General features: G+C 42.8%; 1 protein-coding gene across 1 annotated transcript in view; it reads right to left on the minus strand.

Annotated features, from left to right (window-relative positions):
- DPP10 (dipeptidyl peptidase like 10) overlaps positions 1-12,222 on the minus strand; it is a 416,148-nt gene extending 403,926 nt beyond the window's left edge. Inside the window, exon 1 of the mRNA XM_088521794.1 lies at positions 12,139-12,222. Within this exon, the coding sequence (XP_088377920.1) occupies positions 12,139-12,198 (60 nt within the window). The 5' untranslated portion in view covers positions 12,199-12,222. The remainder of the gene's footprint in view (positions 1-12,138) is intronic.
- Positions 12,223-13,027: the final 805 nt, after the last annotated feature.

Raw genomic sequence — 13,027 nt, forward strand, 5'->3', positions numbered from 1 at the left:
TTTCCTATTACCAGCTCTACAACTATGCTTCTGTGTTTTCCCTTTTCTTGCATAAGTTCATCTTACATTTTGTTGCTAAACATCAATTTTCTCAGAAAAAAACCCATGACCAGGTCAAAGTGCTGTGCTCCATCAAACTATACCACAGAAGGCCAAATCCCAGGACTGATGCATTCCAGTAACTTTATTCTGCTGTTTTCTCCTGGATTTAATTACAAAGCAAAGCCATGCCTGCACATAGCCACACTGGTAGTTCCAAGTTTAGCGACGAACTTTTTATTCTGCTGCATTTTATTGTTACATCTTTAGGACTTCCCGTCTGTTTTCTCTTGAATGACAAAATATAAATTATGGCAATCTGATAGAGTTAATGAGCAAAAAGCCTGTGATGTATTATTGTACTTCAACTGGGTGCTGAAATGAGACAGGAATCCTCAAAGTCTAGCGATTTTTAGCACTAATTCCTTGCAGCCTGGTACCAACCATCTACGCCTCTTTTGCCTCCATGTCCCGCTGTAAAAGGGAATTAATATGCTAAATTGTTCATCATGTTGACATGAGGCAAGAATTTGCCTGTTTCTTTATTTTTTTTTAAGTGTAAATTGTCACCTATACAAGATGCTAAATACCACAGATATACAGGAAACTACATACAAGAAAAACCCTGAAAAGAAGCTTTAATTAAATAACGATTGCGGGGTTAGGTCTGTTATTAAAAAGATAAAGCCAGCCTATTCTCTAGCTTTCTGAGCCACCAATATTCTCCATAAATCATAATGAATAAATGAGTTACATGAAATAGTATTGAATTGAGAAGAGTTGTTACTGTCTTCATTTTCTCGGGAGCTTTCTGCTCATTTCTCCTTTTTTTCTTTTTTTTTTCTTTTTTTTTTTCCTTTTAAACATCATTTTGAGCAAACATAACAAACAGGAATTTTGTACTTACAAGCAGGCCTATAAGTTTACTGCACACAATGACATTATTATAGCTCCTTTCCTACCCTTTTCTATTGAAAGTTTCATCAGCTCAACTCATTACCACTACCTTTAGATCTAGATGAGAATCCTCCCCTGGAAGTAATATGAAAAATACAATAGGAAGAGAAAAAGTAAGTCAGAGCAGCACAGGATCCCCCAGGACATCCAGCTACTTCAACTCCTTCCAAGCTGCCTTAGTTAGAGAGGAGAAGGTGCTACCGAGGACATCGCTGCCACTACGTGTACATCTAATTATCACCTTTTCCTGCACCATGGATCCAATAAGCCTTTATTTTACAACATGACTCCACCTGAGTCACATCTCGAAGAGTATCAGCTCTCTCCCTTGTTGATGGCACTGAGCCCCCGGTTGGCAGACAGCGTTGGCTGGCCGCCTGTTTGCTTCCACCAACACCTTTTGGCATAAAGCCATGTATTTGACATCTTCAGCCTTAGAGGCTGAGGCTGATTAGTCACAGCTTGGATACTTTCTAGAAAAGCACAAAAGCTTAGAGGTGATGATAAAAAAATTGCCGTTTGGGCAGAATTCAGAATCTGGCAGGGAAGCAACCTTCTGCGGGCCTGGGCTCCCTAGGAGCTCTGATTTCTCTCCCCATTATGCATTAAGAGGGCTTACAGCTGATTAATGATGTGTGCAGACTCGATGTTTTGCTTTTACAGAACATTTTCACATCACAGTGCACAGAAATCTTCCCATTATAACTCTTCAAAGGCAGAAACGCATTGTATGCATGTTACATTGATTGTCACCTGCCATGAATTGCTCCACATGAGTGGGGATATTCATTACTGTCCAACATCAACTTTATTTTAGACAGATGATCCAGAGAACCTACACATCACAGAAGCAATTGCCACACACTCCTTTTCCTTTATATATTTACATTCTGCATGTATCTTTTTACTCTTCAAATACACAACTTTTCTGAGATATTTCCTATAAGATGCCTTATTGTTTGTTTACAGTAATTTGGCTACTTTATCAACCACGTAGATGATATATTTACTCAACTACTTCATCTGTAACATACTTTCTTTTATGTCTATTAATCTATGTTGGATTTGTTACAAGAGAATTGCAGCTATTTAATAATTTAAGTTTTGACATTACGAGACTTTGTCAGCCTGCATGCCAAGCAGTAATATTCTGGGGAACGATGCCTACACCGCATGCGGCTCCACATAGTCTGTACCAGTAAGTGTGCACCTTCCTATTTCAGAAAGTTAAAATGTAAATGCAAAGTGTGTCAGTGTACACGATCACATTGGTTATCATTAGAAGCAGTTTTATACAGAAGCCAAAACTTGCAGAAACCTGTAATGTTAGTAATTTCCCTCCTATTTTCTAAATTGACATCATTAAAGTCTGATCTGCAACATTTCAGACACAGAGTCTGCTTTCTTCACAATTGCAATACAGAGGAAACCTTGGGGAACTAGGAGCACACCACACTGCTCTTCAAAAAATAATCGAGCTGATCAAGAAGAATGCTTGTGAATTATTAGTGTTTTTTTTAAACACTGTACCACGAAAAATAAGTTTCTATCCAAAAAGTACTGTATCAGTTACAGGCACATTTCCAAAGTCTTGCAGTGCATTTTTTTTTCTGCAGTGTGTGCAGCATTCATCAAAAGGGAGTATATAGGACATTTTAGATTACATTTTAAAAATGAAACATAAAAGTCTTGCTTCCCTTTTTATTTTTTCATTCAAACTCATTCCTTTTTATTTCTGTAAGATACAATCCATGCTGGCCCCATTTTGTAGGGCTTCGTACATGCTGTACTTGTAGGATGACGCATGCAGAAGAAAACACAAATTTTGGTAAGATTCACTCAACCTTACAAATAAGTTTTTGAAAATCCTGAATGCTAATTTTTTTCCACAACAGAGTGAGGTGTGAAATGACTTTAAACTTCAGATCTGGAGATATTTTTATTTGTACTCATATAAAAATGGGTTTCAGAGGGAAAGGGAATGGATCAGTTGAAACCTAAAAGCTTTTTCAAATATTCCATGCAAAAAAAAAAAAAAATGCAGATAGCACTACAAAACCAGAAATCTTCTTAGGCGTGGTGACCCAAATTCGGCCTGCAGTATCAGCAGAGTTGCTTCCACAAACAATTTGAGGCATAACACTCATCCTGAACACTTTTCTGGGGACTCTAAACATGTCCACTTTTTTGCAGCTCCAGCCTCAGTACAGGTGGGGAACTGGAGATCACAGAATCACAGAACCACAGAATGCTTAAGGTTGGAAAGGACCTCTAGAGATCATCTAGTTCAACCCCCCTGCTCCAGCAGGGACACCTAGAGCCCGTAGATCTCTCTTTGAGGCTAGCGCATAAAATAGAGAAGAGCTTTCCTGATGTTTGTGGCATCTCTCCATCCCTCCTTGTTCTCGGCTCTTCGAATGTTTCCCATCACTAAAGCTCAGTCAGAACTTGACTTCTGCAGTTCCAGATGAGTTCAATGACCCAGCAGAGTTTTTGGTCAACTGGTATAACAGGAAACAACTGACAGATGAAAAAAATCTCATTGAAAACAGGGGGGAAAGAAACAATTCAGTTACAATTCTTGAAACACGTTTCACATCATAACCACCAAATCACTGTGAATTTAGTAGTGATGTTGAAAATCACAGGTCCAAGCCGTCCACTAATAACCAAGGGACTTAAAATCAATGTCTTTAGAACAAAATGATGCTCAGTATCATACTTCTAACTACGCTAGTAATGCTAAGCACAACTACAAAATATTGCCAAATAGCTTATGTCTTAAAATGGCATCAGCGGCCTGTTGGGATTTCTTTAACAAATATGATCTCACTAGGGATGTAGCCAGGCTCTTCAGAGTTTTCTATAAATCACTGAGGAGAAATAAACATCCAGAGAGTTTGGGGAATGTTTAAAGGGGAGCAAATACTGTAAAAAGAGAAAAACACCAATATTACCTTAATTATTTTATGGATTTGTTTTCACTGTGCTTTTGTTTGCCCTTTGCAAACATTTGCATAACTAAGTTTCTGAGACATTAATGTTCCCAGAAAACACATTACAGATGTTGAATTTTAAAGCACAGATTTCTCAAATTCTAGACTAGATCTATTGAAAAAGTACTTGTGGTGGACGTAAAGTGAGATTTCACTGAAGGCAACTGTGGGGAATTTACACCACCCGTAATTGCCAGCTTTTTCTATCAGGTCAGAGGCTGAGCGCCTGACACTGCTCACAGCAGCACCTGGCTGGCGTCTGTCAGTCTATCTGGCCTTTGGGAGGTCTCCTGGGCTGCAGAAAGTCAGGAGAAAGTCACCTCCTGAGAAGAAACAGCAGAAACAGCCTTAATCCCCCAGGAGAGCTCAGCAAAAAATGCACAGAAAGAGGATCTCTCCCTGGATAACGGCTGTTCCATCAGATGTGCTCACGCTTGCAATCCTACCCCCAACTCTCCTGTCTTGAGTCCCCACTATTAGACTTTGTGTCTTGTACAGAAAAGTATCAACGACAGAGTTATTGACATGTGTATAAATTACAGCATCCATCAATTGCTTCAGAGCTGCTAAGATGCTTTAATGGGTTTGGATTAGCAGGAGAGGGGGAGAGAGGAACCTTACAAGCCCCAGAATCTAATACATGCCCCGAGGGGCAAACACAGAAGAGCAACATCCTGCTTCCAACCTCAAGGTTAAGATACGGAGTCGATGAACAGTGTATTCTGCCTCACAGTGAGTCAGAGATGCTGGAATCATGATTTGGAGAAAACATGAGTGATGGGCAAACACCCTGGGACCAGTCTTGATGCTGATTTTTGGGGGCTGATAAGTGATCAAGGCAGAGTAACGTAATTTTGCAGGGAAGGAGCCCAAACTTGCTGCTGTGATTTAAGGACCAGCAATTAGATTGATTTTCTTAATCACTTTTTATTTATTTCATACTTTTGCTAATTGGGAACAGGCAGGTGTAAGCAAATCAAGGCGTGCTGAAAAGAAACCAGCTCCCAAGCCTTATTCTGATCATCAGACATTGCTGTCTCTGCATGGGGAAAATAAAGGAAAACAGAACCAGATTTTGGCTATCAGTTATTGCATGCGAGGAATTATAAAACCTATTTTTTAAAATGATGCTCATGTCTGCAGGTCATCACTGCAGCAAATGTGAAGAAAAATGTTTGTGGCATTAATCCCACACTGGCAGACAGATGCAGCTTTCAAGTTGAGTAAGTGTTTAATGCTCTAAAGGAAAGGGGGGGGAAAAAAGATTTCTTTTAGATGAATTGCTTAATTGGAAAGTCAGGAATTTTCCTGCCTAAGCAATTGATTTTACAAAAGAAAAAAAAAGTTTATTTCAAAACCAAAACCTGCTATTTATCTCCAATACCCAGGGAGAACTATGCAGAGGTGCTTGCCTTTATATTGCTGAAACCACAACTTTTTAAACTTAAGTAAGGCTGATAAATCAATAGTATTTCAACACAAGGTTTCTTCATGCCCAGGTTGTCACTGCACTGTGATGGTGCGGGACACCCCAAGGCTTTGGGCAGGTCACTGCTCCTCAGGGATAGACCAGGGAAAGCTGCTTCCCTGTGTGGGATTGCACCCAACACTGGGAGCCAAGCGCTTCAGACACTGTTTTACCTTAAACCCAATAGATTTTGGGGCAGCAAGTACCACAGCTTGAAAAAAAATCTCAGCTTAAGCCCAGGCAAAACCCTTCAAGTTAAGGAGGATGGAGCATTTACTGCCTCCCTGCGTCACCAACAGCAGTCCAGTCTGAGGAAGCCAAGGTCCATCCTTTCTCATTATATGAACTTTAAAGCGAATGTGATACTAACTGCTGTCATGTGGCTGCTCCTTAATTCTCCAGCTCTAGGAAAATAAAACAACCTAAATGCTGCCCTTTAGTATAATAGCATCAATTTGCCCAGGCTTAGCAACCCATTAAGCGCCCCTGAAGTTAGCTGCTGTAAATCACAGCATCTCACACGCATATTAAGCAAATAGCTTCAAACTGGGTTTCTCTGCAACTGCGTTAACATAAGAATTTGAAGGCATCACTCACTGCAACATTGTCACTGGCTGGCTCTATCTGATATCTTTTACCTACAAATGTTTCTTAGTCTTTACAAGAAATAATAGGCTTACTGCTGTTATTGGAATATTCACTTTTATACGCTACAACCTGGTGGTTAGGGCTGTAGTGATTTAAGCAGCTCTTTATCTGTTCCAGTGCTTAACCTTTCCCCATACATGATACAGATAGCAAGTTTCTCCCCTCTCAGATTTTGCCTTAGTGCTGTAAGCCAAATTCCTGTAGACTCACCCCAGAGAGTCACGTCTCCTTTCCTTTCCATAAGCATTTCCATCTGCTCCTTACAGCCTCTCTCCACCTTGATCTCTGTTACCCATACCCAGCACAAATTTAGGACTCGCACACACTCTCTATTTGCAATTCTGATTTTCACCTCTAGCTTTCTCGCTTCCTCTCTTTGCAGCCCCCTGTATGACCACCCTTCGCACCAGTATTCTTCACTCCCATGATTGCCTGCAATGAAAACGTCACGTTTATCCCCAGCTCTCTCCTTTCTCATTCTCATATCCTCATTCTCCCTTTTCTTCTCCAGGTGTGCTTCTCGCCAAGCAACCTGACTTTATTGCTTTCATGCCCCTGCTCTTGAAGAAGGGAACATCTGTGGGACCCCCCACAGCTCTGCTGTGCTGTCTTAATAACTCTACTTTGGTTTAGCTGGACTGTATTGTTACAATCCTGACCACCTTGGCTTCACTCAGATCTTTCCTTCCTTCAGTTTCCACTTCCTTTCCTGAGATCCCGCTGATTCCCTTCAAAGGAGAAAATAGTAAAACATATCCTAAACTCTGTGGTCACCTTTCTGCAACTTTCGCTTCTGCCTCAGGTGTGAATGTACTCCGCTAAACCTCCACTTTAGCCATCCTGGCTCTTCATCTTCCTTGCTCCCACTGCTATGTCCTCCCTTTTTTCACTCCTTAACCTCTTAAAGACCATCATCCCAGGGATCCATCTTCCCTTTAAAATCATCTACTTCTTCAGCTACTTTTCCATCTGCTTTTTGTCTGTATTTCATTGAACAAATCACTCACGGTCACTGTCTGTTGCCCTCCCCCTCTTCCAATAGTCCCCTGCAATAACACTCTTTCCAAAGTCTCCGTCGACCTGTTTAAGCTTTGTATGAGTACAATCAAGAAAAGAAACACAGTCCTAAAAGTCTGACTTGACACATGTGAACTACACTCTAGTTATGTAGGTATATGGAATCTGCTCTATGAGTATTTACAGTAGCCCTCCCGCTCGGTTACAAGAAGGCTTGGGTGGCTTGCAAGAACTATTTTTCGCTCGTGATGAAGGGCAGAGTTATATGGCAACAACAGTCTAATGCAAAAAATACAAACAGGTAAACGTTGGTTAAAAAAAATACAAGTAGATCATCTCTACTTCTGCACCATCTGTAAAACAGCCATGAAGCTGCTCTTCCCTGTGCACCTTTGCCCTGACTAATGACATTCACTGCCTTAAACTCAACAGCCGTCTCTGCTGTGGAGTCACAGGTTTTTTCAGTTCCAGTTTCCCTGTTTCCAAACTGAAGTTTCAGTCACATGCTCTCAGGGGTCAGGAGCTCCAGACCAGCATCCTTGACACGGGACTTTCATCCTTCTTCAGCCCTAGTCCTTCCCTCACAGACTCAACCACACCAGCCTCTAGCATTTCTGCATGGGGGGACGAGCTGCCTTGTTCCTACATGCATTCGTGCTCACCTTGTGACCAGAGAAATGGCAATTCACTCAGACTACTCTATATGCTAACTTTAAGATGAAATGGCTCATGCCCTGGTCTGCAGCAGCTGCATTAATTTATCTCTTCGGATCATACAGAGCGCACTAATAATAATAAATGGGATTATAGGTGCTGCCCTTCATTAGGTTCCTTGGGTCAGCGAATGTTGTGCATTGCTCTTGACACTCCTCGCTGGTCACGTAAGGCACCTATACATCTTCTATCTCTTTGAAATGAAAAGCCCCAGAGGCATTCTGCTCGGATCAGGTACCTCATTTTGGGGAATTATAAAGGATAATCTGTAAGTACATACGATGCCTCGTTGATCCTGGCGCACAGTGCCAGTAATGCTGGGTGCTATCAATACTCATGAGGAGTCCAAGTCACTGATCCAAAAAACTATCAAATGATTAACACAGCACAGTCGCTAACCTGGAGGCCGTATCATTTAGTCATTTATAAAAATCATGGAGGAACTCAGATTAAAAATCTTTAAACATGAACAATTCTAATAACTTTCTAGAACAATTTTTAGCTGGTAAATCATATGCAAGGCTTACCATACCATGCTTCAGGATGAAATAAGAAACAGAGTAAGTGCAAAATTCTCTTTAAATGTGTTTAGCAAAACCGTTTGGGATTAAAGGTTAAGAAAGATTAAATTCCTCATGTATCCTCGGTATCCTTTCAGGAAAGTGTTATCTAACATTCACAGACCCATATCTTTAGGAGCTTCAAAGAGAAACAAACTTAATGTCATATGTCTTTACGTAATGATTTGTGGTAGGAAAACTCTTATATGAGTACAAGCCAGCAAAGAAGAACTAACCTATTATTAAATACAATTTATCATAATGGTCATGCATATTTGTATATAGTAGCTTTACAGCGATTGCCTTTATCAAACTCTCAGCACTATCATTAGCATGGAAAGCTATAGATTGCAATTATCTTAAAATATGCCAGTGTGTTTGTTTGCGTCTATATCTGGATATATTAAATCTATAGCACAGAAGCAGTATATATAGTTAAACACGTAGAACTATCAAGCATTCAAGCTTTTTGCTGATGGCTTTGCAGGCTTTTACAAGAAGAGCGTGAAATCAGGAATGGGAGGTTTTGAAAATGCGTTAACAAATTGTATTAGCAATTTGTATGTGCAGGGAACCACCAACAAACATGACCCACTGACAAAACCACATTCCCCCTCCAGGAATGACTCCCACGATTTCCATTTTAGCTCATGAGTTTGCTGGGCAACTGCAGCTCGAATTCACTGTGGACTACAAGTCACAACCATGCTGACACCATGCTATTCTTTATTGAGATTCAATAACGTATCTTCCTCTTTCTGTCCCTATTTTCTCTTTTTTTACTACATCTTAATGATTTGGTTTTCTTCCAGCAGCTACTGGTCAAAAGTCATCGAAAATAAAACTGATCCTGATGTAAATTGCTCTTTAAAGTTTACAACCTAAAAGCTAATAAATAAATAAAAATGAAAAGATGGCAGAGAAGAGGAAAGAGTTGAGTAAAAGGGTCTAACATACATATTATATTATACAGTAATTATATGCTTCTGAAATGCCATTTAGGAGCCATGTCCGTGATCCAGCTCACAGTCAGATCAATATTGGGTTGATAAACAGTCATGATCTGGTAGAGAATGTTTTATTTTTAAAGAATGTGGAAAACCACAGAAATATTAGTTTAACTCCTCCTTTTTTAATAAGTGCAAACTGTAGTCCTGACTGTGTAAACATCAAGACATTAGTGTATTTGTATTTTGCAGTATCTGTAATTTCTGCACAGATTTGGGGCTTCAAAGAATTTATAGCAGTAAATAACTCTTTTCTTTTTTTTTCCTTCCCCCCCACCCAAAAAAAAAGTCAATAACGCCTTAATAGACCTTTTCTCTGTGTCAAATAAAGAAACAGCTATTAGTATGACATAAAAGTGCACAACAGCAGAGTGATTCTTCTGAAAGATCTAATTTATTTGCAGTGTTGACAAGATAAGTCAAGAATCTAAAGAACAAAAACAGGTTCACGGCCCTAGCGCGGGCTTCCGAAGTCAAGGCTATAGACACAGAAATGAGGCAGGTATTTAGCGTTCACAGATAGCCCCTAAAATTTCTCCTTAAGGCTCTCCAAGATCATTACAGCACCCCTAGCAAGGTGGGGAGCTCCCTGCAGCCCCTTCAGAGCAGCTGAGAAACAGCTTAGAGCCAAAAGGCAGCTTTTTGAGGGGATTTTGCATTTAATGCAGAGGGAGTTGGCATCTCTGGGCTTTTCTTCCTACAGAATTAGACCTGCTCTGCCAACGTGATTCTGAGTCTCTGAAACCACACTGGGCTCCGTGCTCCATCTCAGGCTCTTATCCATGCAGGAAGGCTCCGAGATGGGGTGACATCCCTGTGTACGAGCATCTGTCTCCCTAAAGGAGCCAAGTGCCTCCAGATGGGAACCGCAGCTCCTGGGCTTGTATTTACAGAGAGTTCTCAGGCGACAGAGTCATACTGGTCATTTGTCCAGCATCTCCACACGGATCTGCAGCATCACTAGTGAATAGCTCCCCTACATCCCACAAACTTGCAGCCCTTCTCCACTGCTCCCTTGGCCTGGGAAACACTTGGCTCTACACCTTCTAGTGGGTATAAAATTTCTCTCTAACTTTGTTTTCTGGTGCTTTCGCAATTGTTGGAATTCACCATGTTTCTTGTCAAGACAGGGTTAATATGTAACTTATATTTCTCTGGCATATTCTAGTGGCATATTTCAGAAATACTTTCTGGTCTCCAATGGCATATTTTAGAAATAATTTTCATTATTAGTTCCCCATTACCTTAGGGCAATTACTACCTGTCTAGTGTCATATATACTTTGTAATGGAGTATCCATCTGCTTAGCATAGCAGCACTTGAAACTATTTATAAAGCACATTTTACACCTGACATATTAAATTAAGAGCAGAAAAATGAGACAGTTTTCTAATGGTATCCATATTACTATGTTGGATGTATAATGGACCCATGTCTGGAAGGCTCTGAATCATGTTCTCTCTTTTTGAAGACTATTGACTGACTTTTTTTTTTTTTTAATGGCATATTGACATTTTGTTGCTGTTGTTTTGGCTTAGAAGTCCAGTGAAATTTAATAAATGTCGCTGTCAGTGAAAAACTAGCATTGGGTGCACCGGCTTGGACAGCGGGTTGCTTCACTGAGCGAGCACCACACTGCACGGTGCTCCCCAGGACTTGCTGGGACAGACATGCAGAGGATTTGCGTGATTTGATGCTATAAATGCTGGTTCTCTGAAAGGAGCAACTGCAATTCTTCACTCCCCGTGACCTCGCACGCTTGAGCACAGGGTAACTGGCCACTACGGGCGGTGGATGTCATTATCCACACCACGACCAGCCCTTTGAGACGCAGGTCAGTCCTCACTGCGTCCCCCTGTGAGCGGCACAGCACGTTATGGACAGCACGCTGGGAATCCTAATGTAGCCTCTATTAAAAAATGACATTTTTAATAGGGGATTTATACCTTTTATCTCCTCCTGCCTCAGCTCTGAGTTGCGATTTTCATTCCCAGCAGTTAACTGTATGAAACCTAACAGACAATTTGCTAGCACAGTGCACCTGATTTGCCTATTCCTTTGGGGGGAAAAAAAAAAAAGCGCAAATATGTAGAAAATAGCATCTCCAATTTCTCCTTTCCAAGGGGAGAAGCGCTTCCCTGCTCTCCCTGGCTGCCCGCAGGCCAGAGCAGCCCAGCACGGTGCCACGCTGAAGCGCTGAAACCCCGCACAAACTTTTCTTCTTTCACGTTATTTTGTGACACGCGAAACACACCAGGAGAAAATCTGTTCTTCTGGGACTTTCAGAACTAAGAACGGATAACCAAATAGAGGGGCACTGATTGCGTTATTATGTTTGTTTTTTGTTTTTTTGGGGGGAGAGATAAATAAATAAAAGTACTTACTTCTACAGCGGTACTTCTTAGCGGACACAGACCCGATCGGGTGTTGCATTGGAGCACCCCGGGGCCCGGCACCTCCGCCGCAAGGTGGATGGAGGGTTGGATCGGGGCAGAAGCGGCGCAGGGAGCTCGGACAGGTTCCCCCCGCGCCGGCCGAGCCGCTCCGCGGCACCCCGCGCACCTCCCGCACAGGCGGGAACCCCCGAACCGACCCGATCCGCCGCTGCCTCCCTTTTTAAGCCGCGTCGAGCGGATACTATTGCAAAACTGCAAACTCGCCGCACCGCGAGCGCTGAATCAGCGGCGCTCTCCCCGCGCAGCCTCCGCGCCCCGCGCAGGGGAGGCTCCTACCTTGGCGGCGGCGGGCGGCTGGCACGGGACGTGGTGGGACACGCTCGCCGTCTGGTTCATGGTGCCGCCGCCCGCGGGGCGCTCCGCGGCCGCGGCTCCGACGGCTCCGCACCCCGCGGTGCTGCCGCCCGCGCCGCGCTCCGCCTCCCGCCGCCCCGCCCCGCTGCCCGCACCCCCCGCCTGCTTTTTATTTATTTTTTATTTTCTATTTTTTTTTTACACCCTTTTCTCTTCGTTTTCAGAGCGCTGCCTTAGTCCTAGCGCCCCTCATCCTCGCACCAAACCCCAACTCCTGCCACTTCCAACGTGGAGCGCAACAGCTCCCCGCTCCCCCCGGCACCTTGGCAGATGCTGGCCACTTAACTGCCTTTCTTTTTGTTTTTATTGTTTTAGGAATTTCTTTTTGTGCCTTTTGCTCCTGGCACGGTCTCCCAGACCACGTAAGAGGCAGATTCCCCCAGGTTCACCCAGGGCTGTTACATGACATGCTGGGGTGAGGCTAGGGCAGGAGTAAGTGTGGCAAGCAGGCTTGGAGGAGGATATGTACAAGCAAGATGTAATATTTATAACATGTATAAATATATACACATAGATAGGCATTTGCATTGTGCAAATCCCATCTTAGAGACACCCTTCCCAGTAAAATAAAACAGTTTGCTACACAGCCAGGTACAGCTGGACGGGCTCCAAGGGCTGGATAAAACCACTGCACGGGCCAGCAAGAAAAGGCCGGGGGCCGGAGCCAGCAAGCACGGCCTGAAGGTTGCAGAGGAATTGCTGATGAGGAGCCTCTTGCTGCACGAGGTTCCTTCAGGAGGCTTGAAAGCAGCGGCTCTTTGCAGGGAGAGGCTGCTGAGGGCTGGCAGGTACCATGCTGGGAGGGTAGCGT

This window comes from Tinamus guttatus, unplaced genomic scaffold, assembly GCF_059628265.1.
Source record: "Tinamus guttatus ecotype Peru unplaced genomic scaffold, ASM5962826v1 Tinamus_guttatus_pri_ptg000133l, whole genome shotgun sequence".
Classification (NCBI taxonomy): Eukaryota; Metazoa; Chordata; class Aves; order Tinamiformes; family Tinamidae; genus Tinamus; species Tinamus guttatus.